This window comes from Pelecanus crispus, chromosome 7 (assembly GCF_030463565.1).
Source record: "Pelecanus crispus isolate bPelCri1 chromosome 7, bPelCri1.pri, whole genome shotgun sequence".
In the NCBI taxonomy this organism is placed as follows: Eukaryota; Metazoa; Chordata; class Aves; order Pelecaniformes; family Pelecanidae; genus Pelecanus; species Pelecanus crispus.
In genome coordinates this window covers 50,861,304-50,888,670 of record NC_134649.1, presented here as the reverse complement: position 1 = coordinate 50,888,670, position 27,367 = coordinate 50,861,304, and the positions used below count along the sequence as shown (strand labels likewise).

At 50.6% G+C, this 27,367-nt stretch overlaps 1 protein-coding gene across 1 annotated transcript; it reads left to right on the top strand.

Moving 5' to 3' along the window:
- The first annotated feature begins 12,021 nt into the window (after nt 1-12,021).
- Nucleotides 12,022-25,987, top strand: SSUH2 (ssu-2 homolog). The gene is made up of 10 exons (XM_075714127.1): nt 12,022-12,080; nt 14,388-14,517; nt 15,515-15,575; nt 16,515-16,639; nt 17,271-17,333; nt 18,321-18,406; nt 20,503-20,595; nt 21,738-21,843; nt 23,681-23,788; nt 25,841-25,987. Exons 2-10 carry the CDS (start codon nt 14,398-14,400, stop codon nt 25,985-25,987), a joined length of 909 nt encoding a protein of 302 aa, XP_075570242.1. The 5' UTR covers nt 12,022-12,080; nt 14,388-14,397.
- Nucleotides 25,988-27,367: the final 1,380 nt, after the last annotated feature.

Here is a 27,367-nt window from a genome sequence, read left to right as displayed (position 1 = left end):
GCAAAAACTTTATGTGAAGACAACAAGGCAGGATCTCTCCTCCAGGTCTCTTGGACGTTGCCTTTGCCATCGTTCTCCCAGGCAGAGGGGATATACGAAATTTTGAGTTTTAATATTGGATAATGAAACAAGTTCCTCTACTTTCTGAGAGGAGAAAGCTACTGTATGTCTCTGACAGGTTTCTCGGAATGAAGAAGAAAGTGTGAGGGAAGAGACTTAAATTGTTGTTCAGCAGTTTAAGAACTGAAGATTATGGGGCTGGTTCAAAACCTATAAATCTCTGGAAAATTTTGTCAGCTGGATTTAAATCGGTCCTCATCTTCTTTGAGAAAAACAAGATCCAATTTATACTGAATTAGGTCAAAATGACTAACACCCTAAATTGAAAACCTGGTCATGTAGTAAAACCATTCCACATGGGTACTCAAGGAAGCAAAGAGCATTGGGAAACATCGAATAAAGGCACCTCAATAAAGTTAGAAATGCAGTTAGGCTTTCCTGGCGATTTTGGATGGAGCCTGATTGCTGTGCCAGTGTCCCTTCGTACGGGTTTCACTGAGATGGAAAGATAAAGCAGCAATGTCAATAGCGAGATTTTAGTGCTGATGGCTGGGGTAGAGAGTGCCAGGACGTGCCTGAAGGTCCGTCACATGAGCGTGATGCTGAGGGGTTGGTAAGGACTAATACGAACCGGTTTCCCACTGAAAGTGCTTCTCTATTATCTGTAAATATTGTTTCAGTTAACTGTCCATCTGTAGTCAGCTCAGGTTTTAGTTTTCTAGCGCAAATCAGCATCCAGAAAAGTCATCTCTGGTTTTTAGTGCTGGGTTGGGACGAGAAGCTGTTTCGCAGCCCTTTGGAGGGGCAGGTGTCAGTGCGAGCAGGGAGGTGATGTCTGGTGGTAAGGGATGGCTCCTCTCTGGGGCAAACGGGCAGGGGAGACGGCCACAGCACCTCGTCCTGGCTGCGGGCACGGTCCCCTGCCAGGCTGCTTCCTGGGAGAGCTGCCTGAATAACCAGTCCATGGGATCAGTAATGCCGAAATGCTCATCGGGCTGCATGGTTTTAAGCAAAGTACACCTGAGCAGGTGCTGCGATACAACGGGTGGTCAGTCATCCTTGTGACAGGATGGGCTTGGTATTGTTCCTCCTGGAGAGCTGTCCAAGCTCACCCAAATACAGCCTCTGGGAGCACATGCCAGCGAGATCTGGTTCTCTGGGACAAATTATACAGGTGAAACTGCCCTTGCTGGTGGCGAGGGTTAGCAGGGCGCTCAGCAGCCCGCAGGAGCCCTGCAGAGCACCAGCTCACAGAGGAGAAGCTCTTAGAATCATCGAATCATTTAGGTTGGAAAAGCCCTTTAAGATCATCCAGTCCGACCATTAACCTACACTACCAAGTCCACTCTAAGCCAATCAAGGGTAGACCAGACTGAACCATGTCCCAAAGTGCCACCTCTGCCCGTTTTTTGAACACTTCCAGGGATGGGGACTCCACCATCTCTCTGGGCAGCCTGTTGCAATTCTCTTGCGCTGCTGGACCCCGGTGTCTGAGCAGCAAACCAGGCAGCCGAGCAGGCAGAGGTGGGCCAAGCTGCGCGGGTGGCTGTGGCACGAGCAAATAGGGGACGGCAGGGAGCACCCAGCACGGGGAAGGTGGCTGCAGAGCATGCCGGGTTATAAACGGCCTCTTCCTGCTAATGGAGTTTGTGAGCGTCCTGCAGAGCAGCGTCGACGGCGTTTGGAGCTAAGTTGCTGCGGGCAAGCGGCGTGCAGCTCTCCGCTTTCAGCAATTAAGTGCTCGCCTGGATGCAGGAGGCTTATTGTGAAGGTGAAATTGAGGCATGAAATTCATGTAGGGGCAGAGGGCTGGCGGGGGAAGCTCCCGAACCACTAAATTAAGTCCTGAAGCAGATGCGTGTGTGTTCCCTGCATGGGGCTAACAAAAACAGCCCCTGCGTGCTTCTGCTTATCCGTGTGTGCCCACGCACGTGGCTACCGTGCTCTGGGCCTCTCTCAACAGGTGGCATTCAGCAAATCCATCTCGGCAATTATAAATGGGAGAAACTCTTATTAATATTTTTTATTCTTTGTTTTCTTTCTGCGTATAGAGCACCAGTATTTTCTGTAGAGGAAGTGGCGGATACGCTAATGATAATGACATTTATAGCGATTGCCCACATCATAAAGATAAAGGATGGATGAGGTAAGGAAAACTCAAATACCAAGTGGCAGCTTGGTTCCTAGGATCTCATTATTTCTGTGACAGTGGAGGTGAACAAATAGATGCTATCTGCAACCCCAGCTAAATGAGGAGTACACAGCAGCGCGCGGTGGGTCAAAAGGCCTGTTTCCGACAGAAAATTATAGCACGGGTGCAGAGCTTGCCACGTGCTTTACAGCTACGGGTAAAGCCCCGGGACGTGTGGCTTGGTGACACGCAGGCTCCTTCCTGACCGCTGCCTTCACCCCCACCCTGTGCAGGTTGCTATTAATGGACGATGCCATTTTAATGCTTGGTTTCCCCAATCAAAGGAAATCTGTAAGTCTGCTCTTTCCTCTGCAGAGACGTTCAGTAGGCAAGGTGTAGGGATTTTTTTCCCCCTTTCCAGTTATTAACTGAGCGCTTAGCTGCCAGCTCTCCTGTTTGCTCAGCTCTCCTCTCCCCCACCGCCCCTTGGAACCGGTGAGCTGCAGCGGGATGCACGGCTGCAGACCAGGCACGCTTTTCCTGCGACACTGCTGCGCTTTAAGGCCACTCACACCAAGCACCTAAATTCACGTGGTTTTTCTTGCACAGGTGCTTCTCCTGCCGCGGGGAGGGCTGGGTGCCCGGTGCCCGGTGCGGCATGAAGGGCTTCTTGCTCTGCTGCTCCAAGCTGACTGTAACGCAGCCAGCGGGAGCCAAAAGAGCCCAAGCGGGGCGGTTGGTCGTGCTGTCACGGGGGGACTGGAGCCTGTCAGCATGGTGGCGTTACCGGGATGGGCTCAGTGTCTGTCCTGCTTTCGGCTGGGATAGAGTTCATTTTCTTCCCAGTAGCAGGCACAGTGCTGTGGTTTGGATTTAGTAGGAGAAGAATGCTGATAACACGCTGATGGTTTAGTTGTTGCTCAGCACTGCTTATGCCAGGCAAGGACTTTTCAGCTTCCCATGCTCTGCCAGGGGCACAAGAAGCTGGGAGGGGGCACAGCCAGGAGAGTTGATCCCAACTGCCCCAAGGGCCATTCCATACCATACGGCGTCATGGGCAGTATAGAAACTGGGGGGGTTGGCCGGGGAGCAGCGATCGCTGCTGGGAACTGGCTGGGCATCGGTCGGCGGGTGGTGAGCAATTGCATTGGGCAGCACTTGCTTTGGATATTGTTGTTATTATTATCATTATTATACTGTTACTATTATCATTACTTTGTTACTTTATTTCAATGATTAACCTGTTCTTATCTCAGCCCAGGAGTGTTTCTCCCTCTCACTCCTCCGATTCTCTCCCCCATCCCATGGGGGCAGGGGCAGTGAGCGATGGCTGCGTGGTGCTGAGCTGCTGCCTGGGGCTGAGCCACAACATCAGGTCAAAGTCAGCCCTTTGGGAAACCGAATAAAAGGGTTTTCTGGCGAGGCTCCCTGTGTTTGTTCCCCCTGAGCTTTAACAACTCATTTAAAATTTACCATAACCTTCTGTAAGCGGTGCTCGCCTGCCTTTCGGAAACAGCACTGGCACATACCCTCCGCTCTGATCCTTGGTTGTAAGTGCTGGGAGAGACGACAGCTCGGTCATAGATAACTACAGCCACGGCACATTTCTAATCGCATATTATAATCCCCATATCCCACTGTTTAATGCTGTTAGGCATAACCCATTATCCTATTCTACAGAATCAAAACTTTCCTTTGCTGGTAATTTTTTTTTTTTTTATCTTTGCTGGTGGTTTGGTGGTGGGTTTTGGGTTTGGTTTTTTTTTTTTTGTAGCTTGTTTTTTCCAGTGAAAGGGGACAATTCAGGAACAATGTTATCATGATCCAACAGGCCTTTTAGTACAGCTTTGTTTTCCTTTGTATCATACTAGTCATATGCATTTAAGGGTGTGAACACTCTTAAGCAGTTATGTTTTTGAGTTCTTTAGAATTATTCTGTGTAGTTTTTAACTGTTGACACATTCCAAAGTCTCTGATACAGTATGCAAAAATAGAAAAGAAACACTTTGCAAAACAGTCTCCCCAGCAAAGCACGAAGGCTGGCAGTAAGCACCTAGCACATCCCTAAAAAAGGCTTTATAGCTACAGTCAGTGCAGCCATTATAAGGATGCTCGTCAAACGTTCTCCAGGCGTTTGACTGGGTAGGGACTGCGCCATGTATGCACGTAGCTGTGATAGAGCCAATGTGCGGTGGTACAGGCTGTACGACGGGGCTGTGTGGTTGTGAGTTCATGCTAGGATGTTGAGCTCTTGCGGGGAAGCGGAGCTCAGTGTTGCCGGTCAGCTCAGGGAAGATGACAGTCACGCCCGTGCCAGTGCTAGCTCTGCATGCTTCCTTGCTAAAGGGAATTAGTTTTCCTGTCTGTCCCGCTGCTCATCCTGTGTCCCCCGTGAGAGCTGTGCGGAGAGGCTCTGCCGTGGGTAATGGATGGGGCAGTACGGACCTGGGGAAAGGGAACACCCACATCGTGGCTCACCTACCTGCAGCCTGGTAAAGGGAAGGAGAAATTTCCATTCTCCAGTGTGGTTCACACTACTAAGCACTAACTGAGTTGGAGGCTGTCGTTGCATAGACTGTCTGAACGTAATTAAAACCAGCTTGCGTTTGCAGTGTTGATAGTCTTAGCTAGGTTAATTATAACCCCAAATGAAGCTGCCAGTTTCCTCTGTCCAAGTTTGCACCATGCCACGGTGAATGAAAAAACAAATCTTGCCTGGCTGTCATTAGAAAAGGCTTCAACACTTGGGGCTTGAGGCTGTCATGGCCCAGCTACCCTTCGGAGGACTGAGGTGGTTAACTCCCCTGGTTAACTAACTCCCCTGGTTAAATCCCCTGGAAACCCTGGTACAGTGGGGGAGGTGGGTTTGTGCAGGTCTCCAGAGCTTCTCTGGAGGACAGCTCTTCCCTGCCTGCCCCTATCACTCTTCTTTGCATTTTTAAGAAAGTGGCCCACCTGCCAGCCCCGGCTCCATCGCTGGGCTGCAGCAGCCCTTGGCAGCACCCTGCTAACGTGGTTAACGCCGCCTGTGACACTGCACAGACAGGGTGGCGAAGGGCAGAGCCCCTCCAGAAACACGCACCTAATGGGCTTTATTAACATGAAATCCAGTTAGGCATTTACTGAGACAGGTTTGGACTTGGATGGGGAAAGGATAATCTGGTGTCGATAACCATGGCCAGGCCCCTTCTGTGCGGGGGTGGCAGCGATGGGGCAGCTGCGCAAAAACTTTGCTTCTGCTTGCTCCGCTGGCAGGGTCTGAAGCCCCAGTAGTTGCAACAAGGATCTAAGCTTGCAAGTAGCATGGCGTACTTGAAGCCTTGAATTTATTTAGGATGCTTAAGCTATTGATTTAAGCTGTAAAGAAAAAACCAAACAAATGCTATTATCAGTAGCTGCACAATTTGATTTGGAAGGACCCAAAGGAACGGCAGCTCCTCCAGCTGCTGCTGTGGTGGGTCAACAGCTGCATCTGGTGAGGCCGTGGCAGCCCCAGCTGCCCCAGAAATCGGTGGCCGTGGCAGTGCTTGCCTTGGCCTTGTTAGCCCTTGCCAAAACAGAGCTCTCCACCATTTATTCAGCGCTTTCCACTAGTGCCCCACGGTGCTTAGTGCTTTCAATTGTGTTTATATTTTGAGCTAAATACTGGACGAAGAAGACACCCCTCCCCAGCTCACAGGGTGCGCTGCTAGTGACGCAGTCACACCGCTGCAGCATTAACCGAGTTATTCGGGCAGCGACTGGGGTGGACAAATCTCTGCAGAGAAGCAAATCCTTCTTCCCCTGTTAGAGCCTATGCAGAGAAATACTTTGGACTGACAGCTCAAGTTCTTGCAGACCATGATGTTGGGTTAGAAGTTGGTCCTTTTGATGAAAAATGCAGCAAACTCTAAGGAAATCACCTCCATTCTCACAGATACTTGTGTGGCACCCCAGTATATTGGTGCAGCAAACCTTGTCTTCTGATTATTCAGGTGGATAGCGGCCTTTTGAGCACAAGAACAGCTATGGGAGGCTTCTAGGGTTTGGTGAGTAGGGACAGCTCTTAAAACCAGGCTCTTGTCATAATTTATGGTCATCAACTAACTGGCCAAAGTCTCTTGTTAGCTGTTTTCTGAGGCCACAGTCACCAGCTCATCAGCTTAACAGCATCTCTCTGTGCCCATGGGCTGACGATGGCTTGGGGAGAGCAAGTGGAGAAAGCACAGATGCGCGATACCCAAGAGGAAGGTAGGAAAGCTGAGGGGAACTTGGCTGCCATGCAGGCGTTAACTCATTGCACAGCTACCGTGTTCCCTGGGGACTCGGCTTGGGTTATGTAGAGGGCTTGCATGGGTATGCACGCCCAGTATGGCAAAAGAAAGGCACTGAATGAAGCATTGCTAATGTCTTCTCTAGTATCTGCGCTTAAGTTAGCAGGTATTTAACAATTATAACTGGGAAAAAGCTAACAGCAAGAACTTTGAATACGTGGAATATCGACGTGATGCCCCAGCGCTGCGTGCAGGTGCGCAGGCGACTGCCTCTGCAGAGCGAACGGTGCCTCGAGCCCCCGCTCCCCAGCTGAACCCGTGGTGATAGGTAGCATGCCTCGCGCTCCAGGATTTCAGCCATCCTGTGACGGGGTCTGAAGCACCTCATGGCCTCTTTACACCCCTCTAGCTGTCATTTGGTCCCATGTGCAGTCTCCATGATTTCTGACCACCACCTTCTCCAGTGGGGCTTCCCTTTGGGAAGCCAGCATGGTGTGCATGGGCTGTCTGGCACTTCCCTTCCTGGCAAGCTTCTGCTTCGTCCAGCTTTGACATTGATTCATTAATTCCTAACATCTGCATTGTTTGACAGAGGGGAGTGGCTCACAGGGGCTGGGTTTTGTTGCTGTGAGCACAGGATTTGCAGAAAACAAGGTATTCCAGAGGAGATTGCTGGGATGGGATCAACTCTGCTCCTAGTCTTTGAAAATGGAACAAGAAATGAAAGCAGACAGTAAGTAAAACTGAAAGGAATACGTTGCATGCCACGCTGAATAGTTTCTCTACTATTTTTATGCAGTTGTGTTTGATTAAGATATTCATAAACTGTGTTTTCAAGTAGTAAGTTAAAAATAAGTGTTCTCAGAACTGAACCCGTCTTCCACCAAATGTCAGTGTATGCACTCGCCCAGTCAGTGTTTGTGGAAGGAGTGGAAAGGGTCAGCGCGTTGATTGTGCCGTGTCTGTGACCTAACGGTGTTGCTATACCTTTAGGCACAATGCAAAGTCCAGCGCTTCCAGTGGAACAGGGACTTCATCCTTAGAGGTGTGAACTTTGTCCCTGAATTTCTGCTCCTGGGATGCTTCCTAGTTTTGTCTTTAAGGTGGGATTCTTGGAGTCCACTATAAACTGCCTGACATGGGTCAGAGATTAAACTGGGGTTTGTTACCTTTTAACAAAATACTGCTTAATCAAAATTATCTGTCATGACAGAACTTTGATCTTATGCCCTTGACTATATCTTTTTCATTAGACGTTAATATGGTGCCTGAAGAAACTCTAATTACGTGGGGCCCCAGTGAAATATTGCTGTCACTGGTGCTACTGAAAAGTAATTGAGTTCTGAGGTTCCTTAATTTATGAATGACAAAAGCTTTGATTAGCTTAAGAAGAAATAATGATGCTACAGGAAGTTTCTGTTTAATCAGATGGGGAAAAAAAACCCACGTTTTTGGTCGTGGAGGTGCTGTGTGGAGTGCTGACAGCCAGCTCGACCAGGCAGAGAGCGAGGCAGGAGGGGAAGGGATTGATGGGGGCAAGAGCTGCAGGTTAACTGCTAGGGTTTGCCAAAGATTGAGGCTCTCCCAGATTTTCGCTAAGGGTCCCAATCCTAAATGCACTCAAAATGGCGGTCTTCCCGTTGATGTTGATGGGCTCTTGCTCAGTCACCGCTTGCCAGCTGCAGTGTTCACTGTCACCATGGGCTGCCGGGAGGGGTGTGTGGGGACAGCAGCATCTGGCCTTGGTTTATCCCTGCCTGGGACTTGTCCCTCTCTGCAGAGAGATTTCCCCAAATGATAAAATAAGATTACTGCTCCGGCAGGAGGAACCCAACCCTGCTTCCCATACGGAGGTGCCTTCATACCAGCTTCCCCTCCTTCAGCTGTTCTTTAAAGCTAGCCAGCAGTCGCGCTCCACGTGGTCCTGAGCCGCGACACTGACTGCGAGCACCCTGCCCGCAGCACCCGCGGGTGAGGGGCCAGGGATCTTCCAGCTGAGAAACAGGGTTTGAGCGCATACAACTGTCGTGGCTGACTGATTCAAGCACATGCACAAAAGCCTAACTTTAGACACCCGAGGAACGCAAATGTTAAGTGCAGATGTGCCACGTGGCCCTTGGGCGCCTCAGGAGAGTCAACAGAGGTTTCCACCCGTGTAGGTCTTTACTCGGCTCGTGGCTTCGCGCCCACGTTGCGGCTGATCAGATGCAGAGGCGGCAGCAGCCCGGCCCTCCTGCCCTGCTGAGCGGGCGATGTGGCAGTGTCCCGGTGGTCTTTAGAGGACGGGGAGTCCTTCTGAAGAAGGTGCTCAAAGCTGTCGGTGTCCCCGTGCGGGAAGGGTAGGAACACAGCAGTGCACGAGAGGTTTGGTCATATTTCAACAACCATCCAGCACTGCCCTATTTGCTTACAAGAAGGCCAAACCTTTTATAACCTGATTTTACAACCTGATTTTCAACCAAAGGTGGGATCATGTTTTGATGCCAGCTCAGATGAACCCCGTGAGAAGCTGGGCTGCGCTGCAGGCGGTGTGCTCGGTGCCCGGGGCCTCGCAGCATGCCGGGCTGTCGGGGATGCTGCGATGTGGGCCATGCACAGGTCTGACAAACACAGCTTTGGGTCCGAGGCTGGAGCTCGCTCTTCTGCTGCTGCATGCAGTGGGAATTTTGCCGGCTATTTTGGTGTGTCTAGAGCTGGACCCCGACGATACAGAACAGAACCTGAAATATCGGATGAGTAACAGCCTTAGCTCTGAATTTCCTGGCTTTGGTCACAGTCTATCTCAGACTTATTGTTGGTTTAAAATGGAACTACGTATTCATGTTTATAGACTATTGTGATTTCCAACAACATCACCGTAGCAACAACCGTGCAGTTGATTAATTTACTCCAAATTTGGGATATTTTTAACCTGGTCATTCAAACCATTTCCATCAGACTGGAATTTGGTACTTATACTCTTATCTCCATCTTTTGTTTTAAACGGGTTTTTGTTTAACATTTGCACATTAAAAATAGGCAGTCAGGTTCTCTCGGTAATGTGTGCAACAATCCATTATATTTTGGAATGAAAATAAAGGAGTTGTTGTGATATAACAGTTAAAAGAACCACCTGGGAGGTCATGCTTCTGGAAGATTTCCCTGCAGCACCCTAAGGGAAGGCAGGCGCTCATCCTCCCTCTGCCCTTCTCCTCCCGCGCCTGCCGAGCACGGCCCTCGCCCACCTGAGCAGGGCTGCGCGGCTCTCGGTGAACGGGAGAAAGGGCAGCCCTCGCTAAAGGTGCGCAAAGTCCTTTCGGTCGTTAAAGGTCTGTAAAAGCTGCGCTTTCTGAGTGTGGAAATTCACAATGCTTTCAGTCATAGCTGTGTTTCCTTTTCCTTATGAGTACGCAATTGCACACAGATGTGTCAAAACACCAAAACTGACAACCAAGAATGCAACGCTAGAACAGAGGGGAGGGAACGGCGCCTCTCTGGCAAGGCACGGAAGAGAAAGCTGGAGTTTTATCATTGCTGTGAAGCCGCAGTAGACCGGCAGGGTCTGTGAACTGATTGACCAGTGAATCCAAAATTGTTTGGGATGCTTTACTCAGTGCTTGAGGAAGATGTTTGTTTGATCTAGACAGGACCGAGATAATCCCACTGAAGGCATCTTACTGATTTATTTTTCACAAGGAAGTTCTCCGTAGTGCTTATCACTCACCATTACTCAGAAACCTGCGCTCCTTCAGCTCAAGGACAGCCTTGTTTTCTGCACGAGGGATGTGACATTTCAAACGAAGCATGTAGTTTCTTATTTTCATAGGAAGAAATAACGGAGAGGGGAGAGATTAATTTAGCTTCCTGGAAGAAAGGAGGATGCTCTCAGAAGGAAAGTCTAGTAAATCAAGTTGATGGATGACTACCCTCAGCACCTCTCTGAGCCGGTCAGACTGCGTGCTGTTGCCAGGCTGGCATTTGCTGGCTCCTCCGCACGCTCTTTTCTTGCACAGACTGAATTTTCATAATCAGCTGCTGCGATATGAAAGGTCACTGGATAAAAGGCTTAATAAAAAGAATTGTGTTCGTGTTAGGCATCAGGAGGACCAGTTGCTACCAGTGATTATTTTTAGAGTGGTACCTAAGGAAACAAACAACCGATGTCCCATGAGCAGAATTAAAATAAGTTGGAAACTTTGAGAGGAGGCAGTCGCTTAAAGAGCAGAGTCATGGCTGGTCAAGCTAAGGACTGGCGCCTCAAAGGCAGCCAAGAGGCGCTGGCCTTCGCCTCTGCTCATGTCCTGTTAAAGAAGTAAATGTGAGCAACTTTGAGCTCTTCAGCTCCAACTTCCCACCTGCTTACCAGGCAATGTCTGTGGGTCTTTGGAAAGCTCCTGGCACCTTTCTCCTGCCTGTGTGCTTAACCCAGCCTGGTCTGTCTGTCCGTCCCAGGACATCCGACCTGGGATGTTTCCAGGGATGGGGCATCCACTGCCTCCCTGGGCAGCCCTTTCCAGTGCTTCACCACCCTCATTGTAAAAAATGCCTTCCTTATATCCAGTCTAAATCTATTCTTCTTCAGCTTAAATCCATTATTCCTTGCTAAAAAGGGCTTGCAACACCCCAGGTCCCAGCTCTCCTGGGCCAGGGAGGGAGCTGAGGACGTGCAGGGCTTCGTCACCTACACAGGGTGTCAGTGTTGTTCCACTTCAGCGCAGGGACCGAGCTCCTGGAAAGCCAGACAGTGGGATAGGACAGCAGATCCTCTGGCTGCATATTGGCCTGTGACATCTGTTCGGTCTCTGCATGCACCGACCAACCTCGAGGCTTCCTCACTCGCTGATGTTTCCCTGTGCTATAGGTGACCTGGACCTGGACCCAGAGCCAGAACATCCCCCGATGCCTTCTGCACCTCCGGGACGGCTGGATGGCTGTGAGTGGATCGTCCAGGGTGGAGGTACATGCATGGCACCGGTAGTTTGCACTCTTGTAACTTTATTCTCCTGGCAGTAAGGAAATAATAGTAGCTGCCTAACCCAAGGAGGTGCCATGACCTCCTGGTCCACCCAAGGTGGACAGTCCCATGAAACCCTTCTTGTACACTGCAGCACCCACAATGGGCATGTGCCTGTCCAGCTCGCAGACTCCTTTTTACCTCCTAAGCTGCTTTTCATGCCCTGCTTCTTTTGCAAACAGATATGTTTTGGAAAGCAATTGGCTTTGACATCTGGCTGTGCTTCTCCCTGCTTGGAAAGTCATCAAAAACTCTGCTGAGTGGGGAGCTGGGACCGCAGTACTGACCCGAGCAAAGCAGCGGGGTCAGTGCTGGGAGCACAGGCATGGGCACGGCTGCCCGACTCACCTGGGAGCCGTCCCCGTGCTTTGCTGGAATGCCGCTGGGATGAGCTGGACCAGCAGCAATTTCTGGCTGGGATGCGGGGGGGTGTTTGGTGCAAAGCAAACTGCTGACCTGGGAGTGGGTTTAACTGCTGCAGCTGAACATCCCTGCAGTTGTGAGCAAAATCTGCCTTGGGTTTAAATGGGGCTTGAATTCCTCCGTTGCCCTTTCCCGTAGGAGCAGAGCCCCTGCCACCACCCCTGGACCTGCCAGGCAAGCCCAGGGAGCGGAGGAGCAGGCCCTGCTTCGTGCAGCACAGGTAAGTGGCTTTGGGGACAGCGTGTTTTAAGCACTTTGGAAAGCAGCTCAGCACAGCCCCGGGGCGGGAGGTGGGCCCTTGCAGCAGCCCCCCACGCTGGCTGGGGTCCCAGGACCCCGGAGACGGCAGAAAGGCTGCCCGCACCGCAGGCATCGGCAACCTGCGGCGTGTCCAGGGCTGGTCCCGGGGGCAGACACAGGGTCCCGTGGCACCGACAGCGCTGGCATCGTCCTTGTGCCGGCTCCTGCCATTGCGCGCAGCCCTTAGGTTGGCGCCGACAGCTGCCATGCCTGCGCTGGGCATCCTGCAGTCCCGTCCCTCTGTGCTGGGCAGCGAAACTGGGGAGAAGGCAGAGGGGTGTCTTACAGATCCAGCAGCGCGGAGAAGCAGCGGTGCTGACTTGCATGTGGGAGAGCCTTGGGGAAGGGGCAAAAACTGAATTTCCAGGTGTGGGGCTGCCTTCCCCACAGCCCAGCATCCCCAGCCGCAGGGCTGATAAAATATCCTCTGCCTGGGCGTGACCAGAGCAACTCCTTGGAGGTAGGGTCCAAACTCTTGACTTTTTCTTTGGAATGCAAATATCAGACTGGTTTCATGCTAGTCCTTCTCCTAGGGTTTGGTTATTCTATTTTTTAATGCCTTTATTGCTTATTGTCTTTTCTCTCCTGATTTTCACCTTGAATTTAAAAAACAAACCAAACCAAAAACAAAGACACAGACACCCCCTCTCCCCACCTCTCTTTCCTTTGCACATGGAGGGAAAAAAACCCCACAGCTCAAAAGGCAACATTTGATCCAAGGTAGTATAGGATGGTGGGAGTCTGTGCCTGCTCATTTTCTTCATCTACACGTGGGTTCGGACTGGATATCTGGTGGCGTTACATTTCTCAGCCTTAATGAGAGGGGAAGAGATGACTACAAGACAGTAATCTGCCTAAACATCTCATAAACACAGTCCTGAAAGGACAGGAAAGTGAATAAATAGTCACGGGAGCTTTGAATTTGATCAATGTCTGGTGAATGCTTGTTAGAGAAACAAACAACTGGTTTTAAAAAAAAAAAAAAAAAGAAAAAGGGAATGTGAAGGTTCAGGGATGCTTGTTAAGAGCAGATGTGTGTGAAATCTCCTTTGGGCAGCAGCGAGCTCGGGGACAAGAGCCGAGTCCCCAGCCGGCGGCGGCAGGGATGCTGCAGGCTGTGCCTGCCGGGTGACGGAGCAGGGGCAGCGCGGGCGGCTCCTCCTTACCCGCGCTAGCACCCCTGCCAGGCGCAAGAGCTGTAGAACCTGTGAGATGGGCTCTTGCGCTTTATTGAAGAGGGTTTTCCTCATCTCGGCTGTCCCCGCGTTGACAGGGAGGGTTCTTAATGACTGGTGTCTGGGGTCATAACAAAACGCTCGCCAGCTCGCTTGGCGACCAAGGCTGGAGCCATCAGGGGCTCTGAGGAAAGGACTCATGGCTGAATATTCCCACAGAGCAAATGCTGACATTATCTCCTCTGTTACCATCTAGTTCGTGGTGTTTTAATATGCTTTCCAATGGTGTTAAATCAGAGAGATGAAAAAACACGTAAAGGACAGTCAGATGTTGCAGTGAGGACAGATGGACCTGGCTCGGGCAGTTGCTGTAGGTTTTTCTCTCTTACAAAGACGACTGATGAGGATTTTTGAGGAATCACCCTTGAGAACCAGCTTTTAGGCTCATTTTTTCCTATTCTCACTATTTTTCTCTAGCCCCGTTGGCAGGGGGGATAGGACAGCCCTGCTACCCCCGGGGACCTGCCGCCCCAGCCACGCGCGGGCAGGGCTGCTGCGGGGTGCCAAGGGCGGCACGGGGCGCGCTTCATGCACAAGTTAGTCTTTCTGCTGCTGTTTCTATCAACTGAAAATAGAAAACAGCTCAGAGTAACAGGGGTCCTAGGTCTGGAAAAATAGAGAGTGCCATTTCTAATCCTGCAAGCTGACAGGGAAGCTGTCAATTTGCGGCTTGCAAAGACACAGCGACGTTTCGAACCAGCTCTCCTTTACCCAGCCTGATGAAGGCAAGGGTTTACACACACACGTATTTATTTTAGGCCACTCTTTAATACTGACCTTATGGATATTGCATGAAGATATTTTTCAGAATGCAAATCTCTTTTTCTTTTGTAATAAGAAGGATGCCGACAGCGATTGCATAAAAGAGGTGGGTGCTCCCAAATGGGCTCTGCATCGCTTTTTTGCAGTAGATTAAATACACTGAATGTCTCCAGCTAATTCTTTAGGAGAAGTTAAGAGCATGAATGTGCTTTGTTCCCGTTGCCTCCTAGCGTGCCCCCGATGACAGAGGCAGTGGCCAGGCGAGCCCTCCTGCGCTTTGTGGCCTCCCGATGCTGCTATGGGAGCAGAGCCGCGGGAGAGCTGGCCATCCGGCGGCTGCGGCCGCTGGGGACGTACCGAGTGAGTACCTCCAGACCTGGCGTCTTGGGCACTTCTTCTGAGTGGCTGGGATAACTTCCAGTTACGTAGTGACATTGGGCCAAGAAGAACCATCCATTCATTAAATTAAATGGTTTTCATCCTACTTTAAGCGCAGCCATACAAGTGCTTTCCAAGGAAAGTCTACCTAAGAGCTGCCTACAGCCTTTTATATCTGAAAGGTCCATGCTCCTCTGCAGTAAAGCACCACCTTGGCAAAGCCCCTGGAAGCCTTCTTTTACAGCCTAGCCTTGGCAAAAGAGCCCTTTCCTTAGCTAAACTGCAGGAACCTGCACTGCAGCTTGGTACTTTGAGCTCAGGCAAGCACAGTGACCTGTAATGCCACACATCCCCTGAACTGTGATTTTATTCTGGTAATGTTTAATTCCATGGAAAACATGTGGACTTGGTTCCCTATTGCCGTTCCTCTCACTGAAAATAGTTATTGCGGAGTTGGTGCTTGCTGCGGTTAGTCTCTGGATCTTGAGTCAGTCCTAGTTTGGAGAATCGATGCCCAACAAACCAAAATGGGGGGTTCTGTGCCAGGGTTTGGTGCTGGTGCCTGGGCAGCATCCAGGGGAGTGCTGCTGTGCCCACCCCTGCTCCCTCTTCTGGGGCTTCTTGGAGGGGATAACGAAGGAGCATTGAGGAGCAGGGGGGTGGGATTGCCCCTTGAGGGGCACTGTCGGGCAGATACTCCTTTGCACTAGTGTTTGTTCCGCTTCTTGAGATTATTCAGATTCCTCACAAACGTTATCTGGGCCTTCCCTAAAAAATAAGCCACAGGATTCTCCAAATAATGGCAAAACTCACTTTTGCTGTGGAAATGCCAACCCATTTTTCTTACGGAAGTTGTACTCAGAGACAGAAGAGTCTGGGAATGCTCCTGAGCCCCGTTATTAGCAAGTCACAGTTCAAATTTAAATGCCCGCTTTATGCAAGTTGACTTTGTGGTGAGCGCGTGATTTTTCTCTTCCAGTATCGACTGGAGACGTTCAGTGAGTCGAGGTTAAGCGAGTGGGCGTTCGAGCCCTTCACCAGTAAGTGATTGCCCCATATCCCACCGGAATGGCTCTCGTGGGACATGCCCCACATGTTGGAGCAGGGGCCTGTGGCAGCGCTTGCCGTCCAGGGCTTGCATGGCTCCTGGAGATGACCTGAGCCTGGCTTAACGTGCATCAGGTTTATCTGATCCCTTGCGGTCATTTGCACTCTGCAGGGCCTGTGAAACTGGGGCAAAATGCTTTCCTCTGCAGGCTTAGTTTGCTTTCCTCGCATTGAGGGAGGTTTTGCAGCATGCCCTGGGAGAAGAGGTCATTTTTTCATAGAATCGTTTAGGTTGGAGAAGACCTTTACGATCATCCAGTCCAACCATTAACCTAACACTACCAAGTCCACCACTAAACCAATTAAGGGTACAGTAATAATTCATTTCATGTTTCCTGGCTTGGTGGCTGGATTTTTTTTTTTAATGAAAGTAAAACTAGGAATCATTAAGGTTGGAAAGGCCCTCTAAGATCATCAGCCCAACCATCAACCCAACACCCCCATACCCACTAAACCATGTCCCCAAGTGCCACCTCTGCCTGTTTTTTGAACACATTTCCCTGCCTCTGCAGCAGTTATTTCCTACCAAGTGCCATGTATACTCAAACCTTGATTTGGGATGGGCACCTGCATGCAGTGGAGCTCTTTACCAGCCCACTGAGGACTGTGGGGGACCCCTGCCCCTGGTTTTTGGGTGACAGCTGGTCCCAGGTGCCCGCACTGGTCTGGGAGGGCTGGGGGGAGATGGGGGCTGTGCCATGGTGGCAGGAGGATGCTCAACACCTCGGGGTGCCCATGGCACGGACCACATAGGGTCGGTCCCTGGTACAACCCCCACATGGGGATGGGGAGCGATGTTGGCCGGTCCCCAGCAGCACCAGGAGCCAGCCAGTATCTGAGCAAGGTGGATAAGATGCCATCCTCTCCTGCAGAGCCTGGAGCGGCCAGACCCCCTGGGGATGCACCCCTGGACCCCTGGGATGTGGAGGTCAGGGCCCCCCGCCTCTTCCAGGGCCAGACGCGGCGCTGCCGGGTGCCCCACTCGGCGCTGATCCGGGTGAGTCCTCACTGTCGGCTTCTCATGGGAGCCCCTTCCCCGGCCGATGGGCTCGTCGGGGCTCCGGGAGCAGCTCCCCAGCCGGGACCCTCACTCCTTGGGATGGTGACGGGCACCTCACTACGGTTCTCCTTTTCTTGGGTTTTTCCTTATTAAATGCCAGGGAAAATAGTCTGAGATCCCTTCTTCCTGGTGTTTTCTTCCTCTAGAATTTTCAGGCCAAATCTTGCTGCAGCCTTTTCAAGAAACAGCACTGGATAATCTTTCCTCTTTTGTTATTTTTTTTTTTTTTTTTTAACATTACCAGAACATTTGTTTGCATGACAGTTCCTATTTAGCTTTTGACAAGCTGTATAGCTGGTCAATTTATTTTACTTTTTAAGTGATATGATGAATAAAGAAAAAGCATTCCTTTCTTTTGCCAGCACTACATAGACATTTGCCTTTGTTAAATAATTATTATTTATGATTCCTTTAATGGTCGTACAGCACAATTTTACGGTGTTGGATTCTGTCCCATGAGGACCAAAATTTTATCACTGAATTCTGATGCAGGAAGAGTGCCTGTGCATAATATGAGATAACTGAAATCCCTGGGCAGCTCTGTGCATGAATAATCTTCTGATTTCAGGACTGTCACAGATGCCGTGGGCACGGCCGGTCCAAGTGTGGGGTGTGCCACGGGGCAGGTCGGGTAAGGAGCTGGGAAACCTTCTGCCGGGCAGCCTGCATTTCCTATTCCTTTAAGATTGGGCTTCCTTTGCGAAAGTACATCATGTGCTATCTTATTACTGTACTTATTATGAGGGTTGGAATTCTGAGGGGAAGTTGTGTTTTATTCCCCCTTTGCCACCCTGTATCCCAAACCCGCTCCTGGGGTCTCTGCAGAGATGCTGAATGGGGGTTGTCAAAAGTCCTGCCCAGGTAGCAAAGATCATAGAATCATAGAATGGTTTAGGTTGGAAAAGCCCTTTAAGATCATCCAGTCCAACCATTAACCTACACTACCAAGTCCACACTAAAAGATGTCTTACCCTGTCCTCAATCGATAGCCTACGTGTTATAGTGGTGAGGGGGAAAGGAGAATTTGCTTCTGCACTGTTGAAATGAGGTCAGACCTTAGGCATGAAATACAGCAAACTGGTTGCTGTCTTTCAGATGAGCTCAGTTCTGTACTCGGGGTTTCCAAAGGGAAGAGGAGGCTTAAGGCAGGGGTGCAAGTGCAGCTACAAATCTGGCCTCCTCTCTTTATTTATTCTTTTGCATAGATATTCCCAAAGACAGCCAAAAGATGTATTGTTGTTGCACTAAAATTGCCACTTAATTAAAGTTAATCTGATTAAATACGAATACTTAAATAAAAGTCTACTACTGACTAGGGTAATAAATAACAGTGGAAAAACACATCTGTAGGAAAAAAAGACACTTCAGCCTAGATAGTGTGTCCAGTTTGCATTACCGGTGGGTTTGACTGGAACACCTAATCAATCCAGAGTCACAATTTATGAGCTACTTTGTACATTCTTTTCATTTGCCGTGTATGTACTTGGCATATACCTTTCCCCGCAAGCCTGAGTTAGCAATTATTCTGATAACATACATAAAAGCTTTTGATTTATCAACCTGGCATGTTTTCATTCCGGCAGTCGCCACCCATTTTAATTCTTCGCTGTATTTGCAGACGAGGTGTGTAACGTGCAAGGGATCCCGACGGAGGCTAAAGCAGCAGAAGAGATGCCAGCTCTGTTCAGGTACAGGTCGCAAAAGGTACGATGGGCTCCTCTGCGCACCGGTTAGCGTGGCTCTGCTCGGACCATGTTGCTTCCCTCAGGCCATGTTTGCTCACGCAACGCTGTGGTTGGTGGAAACCAGTCATCCCAGTCCCACCGGCTTGGTGGAGGTCATCAGCTGAGGATCTGCCAGTAGGAGGAAAATACTGGTGTCCTGGTTCAGCCCCAGGCAGCAGCTCAGCACCACGCAGCCATCGCTCACTGCCCCTGCCCCCATGGGATGGGGGAGAGAATCGGAGGAGTGAGAGGGAGAAACACTCCTGGGCTGAGATAAGAACAGGTTAATCATTGAAATAAAATAAAGTAAAATAATAATAATAACAATATAATAATGATAATAACAATAATATACAGAGCAAGTGATGCCCAATGCAATTGCTCACCACCCACCGACCAATGCCCAGCCAGTTCCCAGCAGCGATCGCTGCTCCCCGGCCAACCCCCCCAGTTTCTATACTGCCCATGACGTCGTATGGTATGGAATGGCCCTTGGGGCAGTTGGGATCAACTCTCCTGGCTGTGCCCCCTCCCAGCTTCTTGTGCCCCTGGCAGAGCATGGGAAGCTGAAAAGTCCTTGCCTGGCATAAGCAGTGCTGAGCAACAACCAAACCATCAGCGTGTTATCAGCGTTATTCTCCTGCTAAATCCAAACCACAGCACTGTGCCTGCTACTAGGAAGAAAATGAACTCTATCCCAGCCGAAACCAGGACAACTGGAAATGTGACAGGGGAGAAAAAAGCCCTTAACCCGGTGTGTTTGAGCCAAAACGGCTCCACTTGCCTGCTGCTGGCAGAGGTTACAGTGCAGAGCCGGGCATGCTCTACATGCCTGTGCTTTTCTTGTTTTCTACCATGAAGACCACCTAACAGACAGAGCAGTACAGCAGTAGCTTTATTCTCCAGGAGAAATGGCTAGAAATAGCCTTTTCCGCCTCTGATTTTTAAATGAACTTTCATTTTAACATCTATTATTCACTCCGTGTGGCCCACTCAGCCTTCAGAAACCAGGCTGGTATCCCAAACTCATGAGATAAGCTCTTAAGCATTTGGAAAATAATAGCTTTATGGCTCTTTTTTCTTCCATATTTTTTACCTTTCCGTTACAAGACTGTTGCATTTCCCAGCATCTCTGGGAAACTGGAGAACGCTTTGGGTTTTCCAACGAAAGCAGAGCATCTCAGACCTTCAGGAGCTGCGGCAGGAAAGACTTTGGGTCTCTCCGGGTCCGTGCTGTACCTCCTGTCCCGGGTCTTGGAGGGCTCAGCTCGGCTCAGAGCACGGGGAGCGGGTGGGTGGTGGGATGGGGCTGGAAGGAGCCAGCCCGGGCTGGCAGCAGCAAATTTCAGAGCTGCTCTGAGGTCTGGTTCCCGCAGCACCCGGTTGGGGTTTGGCAGGTTTCACAGCCAGCGCAGCCTGGAGAATTATTACCACCCTCTGGTTTTTCCAAACATGAAACTTAACAGGCCTAAAAATGATCTTTAAGTGACAAAAAAAGAAGGCACTGTTCTAAAACTGTTTTGTTTACGTGGCTCCATTAAGTTTAAAATAACAGAGATGGTATCGTGCATAATCATGGCAATCACTTTAAAGCATGAATCCACTGGGGCTAATGATGGCTTGAAGAGCCTTAATGAATCAGTGGTTAACTGCTGCTAATCTGTGTTGCATTGATGCAATCAAAATGCTCCATGCATAAGCATATGCCTCCTGCATCTGTTAGAAGCACAGGCAGCAGCGTCTTCAAAGTGACACGCGCCTTCCTACCGTTGTGTGGGGAAATTGTGATTATCCTTAATTAGATGTACAAATATATTCTTTGACTAATTCCACATTTACAAATAGATTTGAGGCTGGCATTAGTCATTTGTTTTTCCCAGCAAATATGCTATATCCCTTGAGTCACAGACCGGGGGAAGATGAATGTGCGCTGCCCGTGCTATCGTTGACTCCTGTGCTGCTGACCCAGCCGAGCTGCACAACCAGTCTGCAATGAATCACCCCCAGGTCCGCAGGCCTCTGAAAGTGGGCAGCGTTTCAAGTCCTATTTAAAAATCCTTACTGTTGCCTCCAAAGGTGCAATACCTGTTCTGGCCGGGGCAGCAAGACCTGTGCAACGTGCCAGGGAGAGAAAAAGCTCCAGCATTTCAAGCAGCTGGTGATAACCTGGTAAGCAGCAGAAGTTCAGAGCTGTTACTTTCATGCCTTATTTTACTGCACGGCTTGGGAGCTCAGCTGTGCTCCCTAAGGAGGAGCTGAGAGAGTATTTCTTGCCTTTGGTCAGGCAGAAACAGGGGCTTAGAGGGGCAGCTTCAGTCCTTCATGATGGCAGTCTTGTCCATGGGGTGCGGCGGGAGCTGAAGTGGGTTCACAGAGGTAGAGGATTGCCCAAGGTCACACAAAAAGTCAGAAATGGAGGCGGAGCGGCTGAGCCTCTGCCTGCTGCGAGCTTGCACGGCCCAGACCCCTTGCACGGCCCAGACCCCTTGCACAGCCCAGACCCAAAGCCCCTGGTAGCCAGGAGCCATGTGGGGCAGTGGCCAAGCTCCTTTTTCTGGGGTTTTAGTGATGGCCCAAGGCTGCTGGCCGTGGTGTTGCTCTGGCATTTCCCATTTAGAACTGTAGTGCCAGAGATAACAGATGGGGCTGAAAAAGATCTTAGCGTGTGAGGTTTAGCTAAAAGCCATTACCTGCCCTGCTGGGTGTTTTGTGAGCACTTTCCCATTTTTGTACAAAATGCCTTCAATTACCCAGTGTGAAGACCTTCATTTTTCAAAACACCCTATCTGTCCATCCTGAGAGACTGGAAATTGCCCAGCCATGCCCATCAAATGCTGGTGGGACTCTGGGGGGACCCCAGGGCTGCACTACCCTGGACAAGCACAGCTCTGCCAGATGAGCCCTTCAGCTCCTTTGGAGGCCACCGTTGGCCACTAACTATGCCCGTGTCCTACAAGTAATAGAGCAAAACGGTTCACTATAATCGGAGCTGTGGCTTTGGAAAGGGAATAGAAGACCTCTCCTGCATGAGGAGTTAATAGGTGTAGGAGGCTCTGAAAGCTGTACGGCAAGGTGATCACCATGAAGGTCTGATTTCAGGATTATTTATGCAAGTCATCCACGGCTGTTGCATATACAAGGTTATTAAGAAGCTAACGCGGGAGTGCACAAGGGTTAGGCAGGCATGACAATTGCCCTCGGAAATCAGGGAGCATTCAGGCATTGCTCAGGCATTTAGAAAGAGCCTGGAGATACCTCAGTGCCCTACAACCAGCCTAGGACTGTTCGGTTGTTTCCCCTCTCTCTCGCAGGAAGAACAATGTCTTTGAATTTGTTTCTGAGCATCATCTGAACTTCCCAGGAGAGCTGCTCAGCAAAGTCAGCGGAGAGACTATATTTCAAGATGAAAATGTGGTGGTGAGTGCGACTCGTGGCGCCGGAGGGGATCCCTCCCTGAGCGGCTGTGAGCGAGGGGGGATGCGAAAAGGCTTCCAGCTGCGTGTGTCTGCTGGGGTGGCCAGCGGCTGCTCTAGATGTGGAGATAGCCAGTGTCCTCTCCTGCAGCGCAGCTGCCAAGTTCCTGATTGTAGGACACAGCTTTTCCCATTTCTACAGTCAGGAGAAACGTAGGGAGCGGTGGGATTATGAATTTTCTGGAACAGAAATGCTTTGGCAGGAGCAGGGTTACCTGCAGGTGACCTGTGCGGTCTGATGGTGCGGCACCAGGGCCGAAGCAACGAGCTGGCTTTGGGCCATTGCCCCTAAGCAGTGCAGAGCATCCTTAGGTTCCTCTGAGGAACTGAGAGCTGTCGGGCTTTCTGCCTGACAAAATGCGACCAACCCGTGCCGCAACAGTCAGCGCTCAACCGCCCCAGGTTACTTCTGGTGGCCATTGCCAGACCAGCAGAAATCCCACCCTGGAGTTGTTCTCTGCAGGTCTCCAGCAACAGCAGGAGACATCCAGCAGCGCATCCACCCCTGGGGCTTTTTATATTGCTCCTTGCACATTTTCCACTGCCTGCATAGTGTCAGCACTGTCGGCTGCAGGCTTTGCAGGGAGAGGGCATGGGATGGCAGCTCTGGCCGCTTGCTGGAGCGCCTGCGTGGCATTGCTGTCGACCAGCAAACCCAGCCGCCTGCAGAGCTGCTGGGAGCTCGTCCCGCAGGCAGGAGCTGATCCTGCCAGCTTTGGAGCCAGGATCCAGTGCAGAGGTGCTGCTGCTGCCCAGGGCTGCTCGCTGGGCTGCCGTGGGGACCTGCGGGTGCAGGGCCCTCAAACGAGATGTTCAACAATGCTGGACATCTATTCTCCTCCAGTTCCTGCGGTACAGGGCTCCCAGAGGGAATCTACCTCCGTGTACCTGCAAAAGTCTGGGGCAAAACAGCCCAAAAGTGGCTGAAGCACAGTGCTCTCCAACAGCCAATGCCATTTCTGTACTGCTCAGTCCTTGGCTGGATTTTTTTTTTTGAATGAGAATGAGTGAGGGTTTAACTGTGCCTTTTTATTATTAGAAGTTTTGCAGTAACCTGTAGAAACTTTAGTCATGTACCAAGACGGGGAGGTAGGCACCATCCAAGCACGGACCAGCTCTCCCCCAGAGAGCTATTACTCAGTGTCATGCATCTGTAGTGAAGACTTTGCATCTGGTGTCGCAGAATCCCTTTGGGATTTGAATGATGCTTTACCATCTGAGTCACTCTCCAATGAATGCTTCAGATCTGAAGTCCTACGAGCAGTAAAATCAGCGGGCCTCTCACATGAACGGCTGTCACTCCTGGCTGTGCAAGAAGCTGCACTCATGACTAGTTCTGTTCTGCCCACCAGCCCAGTATTTTTTTCTGTAAATTGTCCACATGCTGGGGGAAAATACAGAGGCTTTAAAAAAAACCTTTCAAATTTAAGTGTTGCGCTGCTGGAAGAAGGTGACAGTGAATCTTGTTGGGGCGCAGAGTCACCCAGCGGCAGTTTTTAACCAAATTTGCCAGCTTGGGAACAGCAGCCTCTCCCCGTGCTGTCCTGCTCCACGGGCAGCAGTAACTTCTGTCTAGAGAGGCATGGTCCCTATTTCGGACACTTCTACATTTTGCTGGGGCGGGATGGACATGCCTTTGGGACTTTGAGCTTAGTGTTTGCCCTGTTTATTTCCATCACATGGCCAGGTCTTGCCTCGCGTGTGCCGGTAACATGTGAAATGAATGTGTTTGCGCTAGCCAGATAGGGTCTCTTTTGCCCGGTGGGGTTCATTCCTTGCAGGTGTACCCCATCATCGACTTTCCCGAACCCGAGATCTCCCTGGCCTCGCAGCGAGCCATCGCGGAGCACAGCGCGGCGCTTGCCACGTCCTCCCGTGTCCTGCGGCAGGTAAGGGGGGAGCCCGGAGCGGAGCCGCCTGCGTGTGCCCCCCGCCTGCCGTGCAGCCCCGCGCCCGGGGGGCCAGCTAATGGTGGTTGATTAGCGAGCGTGGATAGACACAATGAGATGCTGAGAATAGTAACCAATTTCATTTTTTATTTAGAGGTGATCTTTAGCAAATGAAAAAGAAATTCTAATCATCAAAGAACTCCTAATTACCAAGCAAAATACCGGGGAAATAATTTTTCTGACATGTATTGAAAGATGTAGGCGACTGTGGTTATTACGGTTCCTTTTACCTTTTCAAAGCCCTGGCAAACATTATTTATTACCACTATTTTTATCTTAGAAGCTAATTTTGAATAAACATTAGGATTCCACTCCATCTGACTCTCGCTGGAGTGTTGTAATCTCTGTTGCTGCTATTATAAATGTGATTGCAAATGCAAAAGTTTAGCTAGAACATACTGTCTTTTCACTCACAGGAAAGAGAAGGTTACACGTTAAAAATGCAAGTAAACTGAAAGACCAAAATAAACTTAAAGGGAGATGGTTTGATTTTTCCATGTGGTCTGTCAAAACCAGCTCTTTGGCAAATTTCTGTCTTCCAACTTAATTCCGGCCTATAATTTCCACTTCTCGGCGTCAAAGCAGTTTGTTCACTAGATTGCTGCACACTATCCAAAGCATCCTCTAGTTGTATGGGAAAGCAGGTGCTGAAAACCTCCTGCCCTGCCAAATCCCCGGCCCCACGTGGTGTTTATGCCGATCCGGGCTGCCTTCTGCCAGCGCTTCCCCCACCACTGAATTTTTCATCCCTTCCACTTGTTGTTGGCTGAAGTTCTCCCACTTAATAACCAGCGTCTTTTGGAGAAAGCTGGAGGAGAAATCTCTTCTTCTTTGCTTGGCTGACATTATTCTGGCTTCTTACGACGCTGGCCGTGTGTTGCAGGTAAATATCAGGAGCACAGGTACCCTCTGGGGTTAGAGGGGCTGGAGCCCGGCAGACTTTGCTGGGCTCATTGAGCTTTATTTAAAAGTGAGACTTTGCGCACGTAGTTGTGACAGGAGGTGAGAGCCGGGGTGGGCGCTGCCCCTCGCTCCGCACGGGATTGCTGCTGCTCAGCGGGTGCCGGGGCTGCACCGGCTGCTCGGGAGACCTGACCGGCAGCCGCACACCCCTCGGCTCCCCTCCCTCTCTCATCCCATCGAGCAGCCCTGAGGGGCTGGTGTGTGCACTGGGCTTGAGCTGGCGGCAGTCCTGGCTGATCACAGATGAAAAATTCACCAAAACTTGGGTTTGGTTGGTGTTCGGGAAAGGCAGGAATTGCTAAACTTGTTCTGCAAAGAAGAGGAAGGAGCAAAGCAGGGCCCTCCACGAGGAGATAAGGTGCCGCCGCAGCACTGATACCGGCCTATCTCCTGTAATTCAGCCATGAATAATAATTACCAGCCAAGCGTAGATGAAAGCAGCTTCCTTCCCCCTCAGGCAGGCAAGGCAGCAGAGCAGCAGGGGTTAAATCTGCAGCACTTTCTGCTGCAGTAACACAGCACAGTGCAGCTCATCGCCAGCATCTCTTCCTGCTTCCAAGGGCAGAGGTGATGCGTCCGCAGAGGCGGATTCACCACCAGCGCCAGTGCTGGATGGTGCACGCCCGGGCTCCCGTGGCTCCCCCGGGTTCTCAGGGCAAGGGCAGGGAATCACAGCCCCGCGTGAGATGGGGGCATGTGCTAACACACCGAGGATGGGAATCAAGGGCTTAAAGGATCTAAAGAATTGGCTTAAGTACCTACAAATGCAGTAGAAGTGGTCTAGTGTGCAAGGGCCAGAACATGCTAGCTCCATGCCAGCTGCAGCAAGGAGAATTTTTGATGGCTGTGGTGATGGGCTGGTGGGTCTCCATCAGATTGTCCTTCCCCCTTCACAAAGCAGCAGCTCGCTCGGACCTGTGAGGCTTGTGGCTAAAAGTTGGGGCTTTTTTCCTCTCTGTGTGTTGGTCTAAAACGAGATACAGCGTCTGCTCCAAACCGCTTATTTAATTTGAGCTTTTCCTTTCCCAGCGTCAAACGATTGAGCTAATCCCCGTCACAGAAGTTCACTACCAGTATTCGGGCAAGACTTACCTCTACTACGTCTATGGGCTCGAAAACAAGGTGTACGCGCTGGACTACCCCGAGAGGTGCTGCTGCGGCTGCACCATCATCTGAGGCTCGCTGCTGGGGGGAAAGCACGGTTACGGCAGCGATCACCCGGCGAGCCCGCGGGGACTCGGGGATGCTCCAGGACCTTTCCCACTGCACCAGGTGTGCTCGGGTCTGCAGCAGAGGACCGCAAACAAAATGGAGAAGGGGAAGAAGCCCATGAACACCCCTCCCTCCAAACCACTTCTATCTCAGAGTCGGGGCCAGCTCCCGGCCTCCCGCCGGGCGCAGGATCAGGCCTTTGGGTAAAGATTCCCCGCAGGGACGGTTTCCTTTCTTGCAGCAATGCTGTATCACACAAGTGATGCATATTGACAGAGACATTTTCAGTCCAGCTATGCAGTTTATGACTGGTGCCTTTCTTTCCCTGTTTTGTTCGACGGTTTTCCTGAGTTGCTACATAATCTATAATGATATATTTCAAAATCTATCCAATTAGCAAATCTAACTTTAAAGAATTTCATTTGAAAATAGCCAGAAACGTCATCAGAGGAGTGGTTGTACCAATATGAAAATTATTGCCTAAGAATAAAAGGCTCTTGCGGCACGCGCGGCGTGCGATGCCCTTGGCGGTTGCAGGGATGGGGAGAGCAGGAGGCTGGGGGGAGGCCGTGGGGTGACCCCGGTGCCTGCGGGCTGGGGGGGACAAACTCTGTGCCTGGGGACAGCACCCGCTCCCGGGCCTCATCCAGGCAAGGGCTACTGGCTCAAGTGCCTGCAGGAGGCCGTTCTCCATGGCTGCTCCTTCGCTCTTTCTTTTTTATCACCAATCTTGCAAGGTTTATCTCAGAAAAGCTTGCAGGAGCACCTCAGCTTGCTTTGGGTTGAAGGCTAATTTAATTTAATTGCGAACACTTGTGTTTGCAGTGTAGAGCTTGAGGAGATGATGCAAACAGACCCTAAAAAGCTCAGCAATGCGCAAGCAAACAGAAAGACACCAACACTCATATTTAAAACCAACACAAACAAGCCTCCTCTCCTCCCCTGTGATTTTTGAGATAGTTCTTGTGCCACTTGGCCACGGAGGGGTTTTGCATGGGTGGTGCTGGCAGCCTGCAGCACCCAGCGGGGATGTGCTCGCCTGCAGCCCGGTGCTCTCGTCTGTCGCTGCAGTGCCAGCTGAGTTAGTAGGTTATCACCGCAAAATCCACGTGGGACAAACGCAGCTCGAGGGGCTGGGAAATTTTTAAAAGATAAAGACCCATATGTCGGCTTGAACGGGGATTGTGAGGGGTGAGAGTAAAGAAAAAACAACTGGGGAAAGACATTTTAGCAGCTGACATTTTAAATAAATTACTTGACAATTACTTTGTAAAGGAAGTGTTTTCTAATGTTATTTCTAAAATGAAAAAAACCCATGCGGTTTTTGCTAGTGTGTAAGCAGAG

Bases quoted from the DNA above. Each gene is read 5' to 3' on its own strand.
- SSUH2 (XM_075714127.1), top strand. From the start codon at position 14,398: ATGACAGAGGCAGTGGCCAGGCGAGCCCTCCTGCGCTTTGTGGCCTCC. The intron at 16,640-17,270 runs GTGAGTCCTCAC...TTCTGATTTCAG, and splicing joins CCCACTCGGCGCTGATCCGG to GACTGTCACAGATGCCGTGG. The intron at 18,407-20,502 runs GTACGATGGGCT...TTGCCTCCAAAG, and splicing joins TCAGGTACAGGTCGCAAAAG to GTGCAATACCTGTTCTGGCC.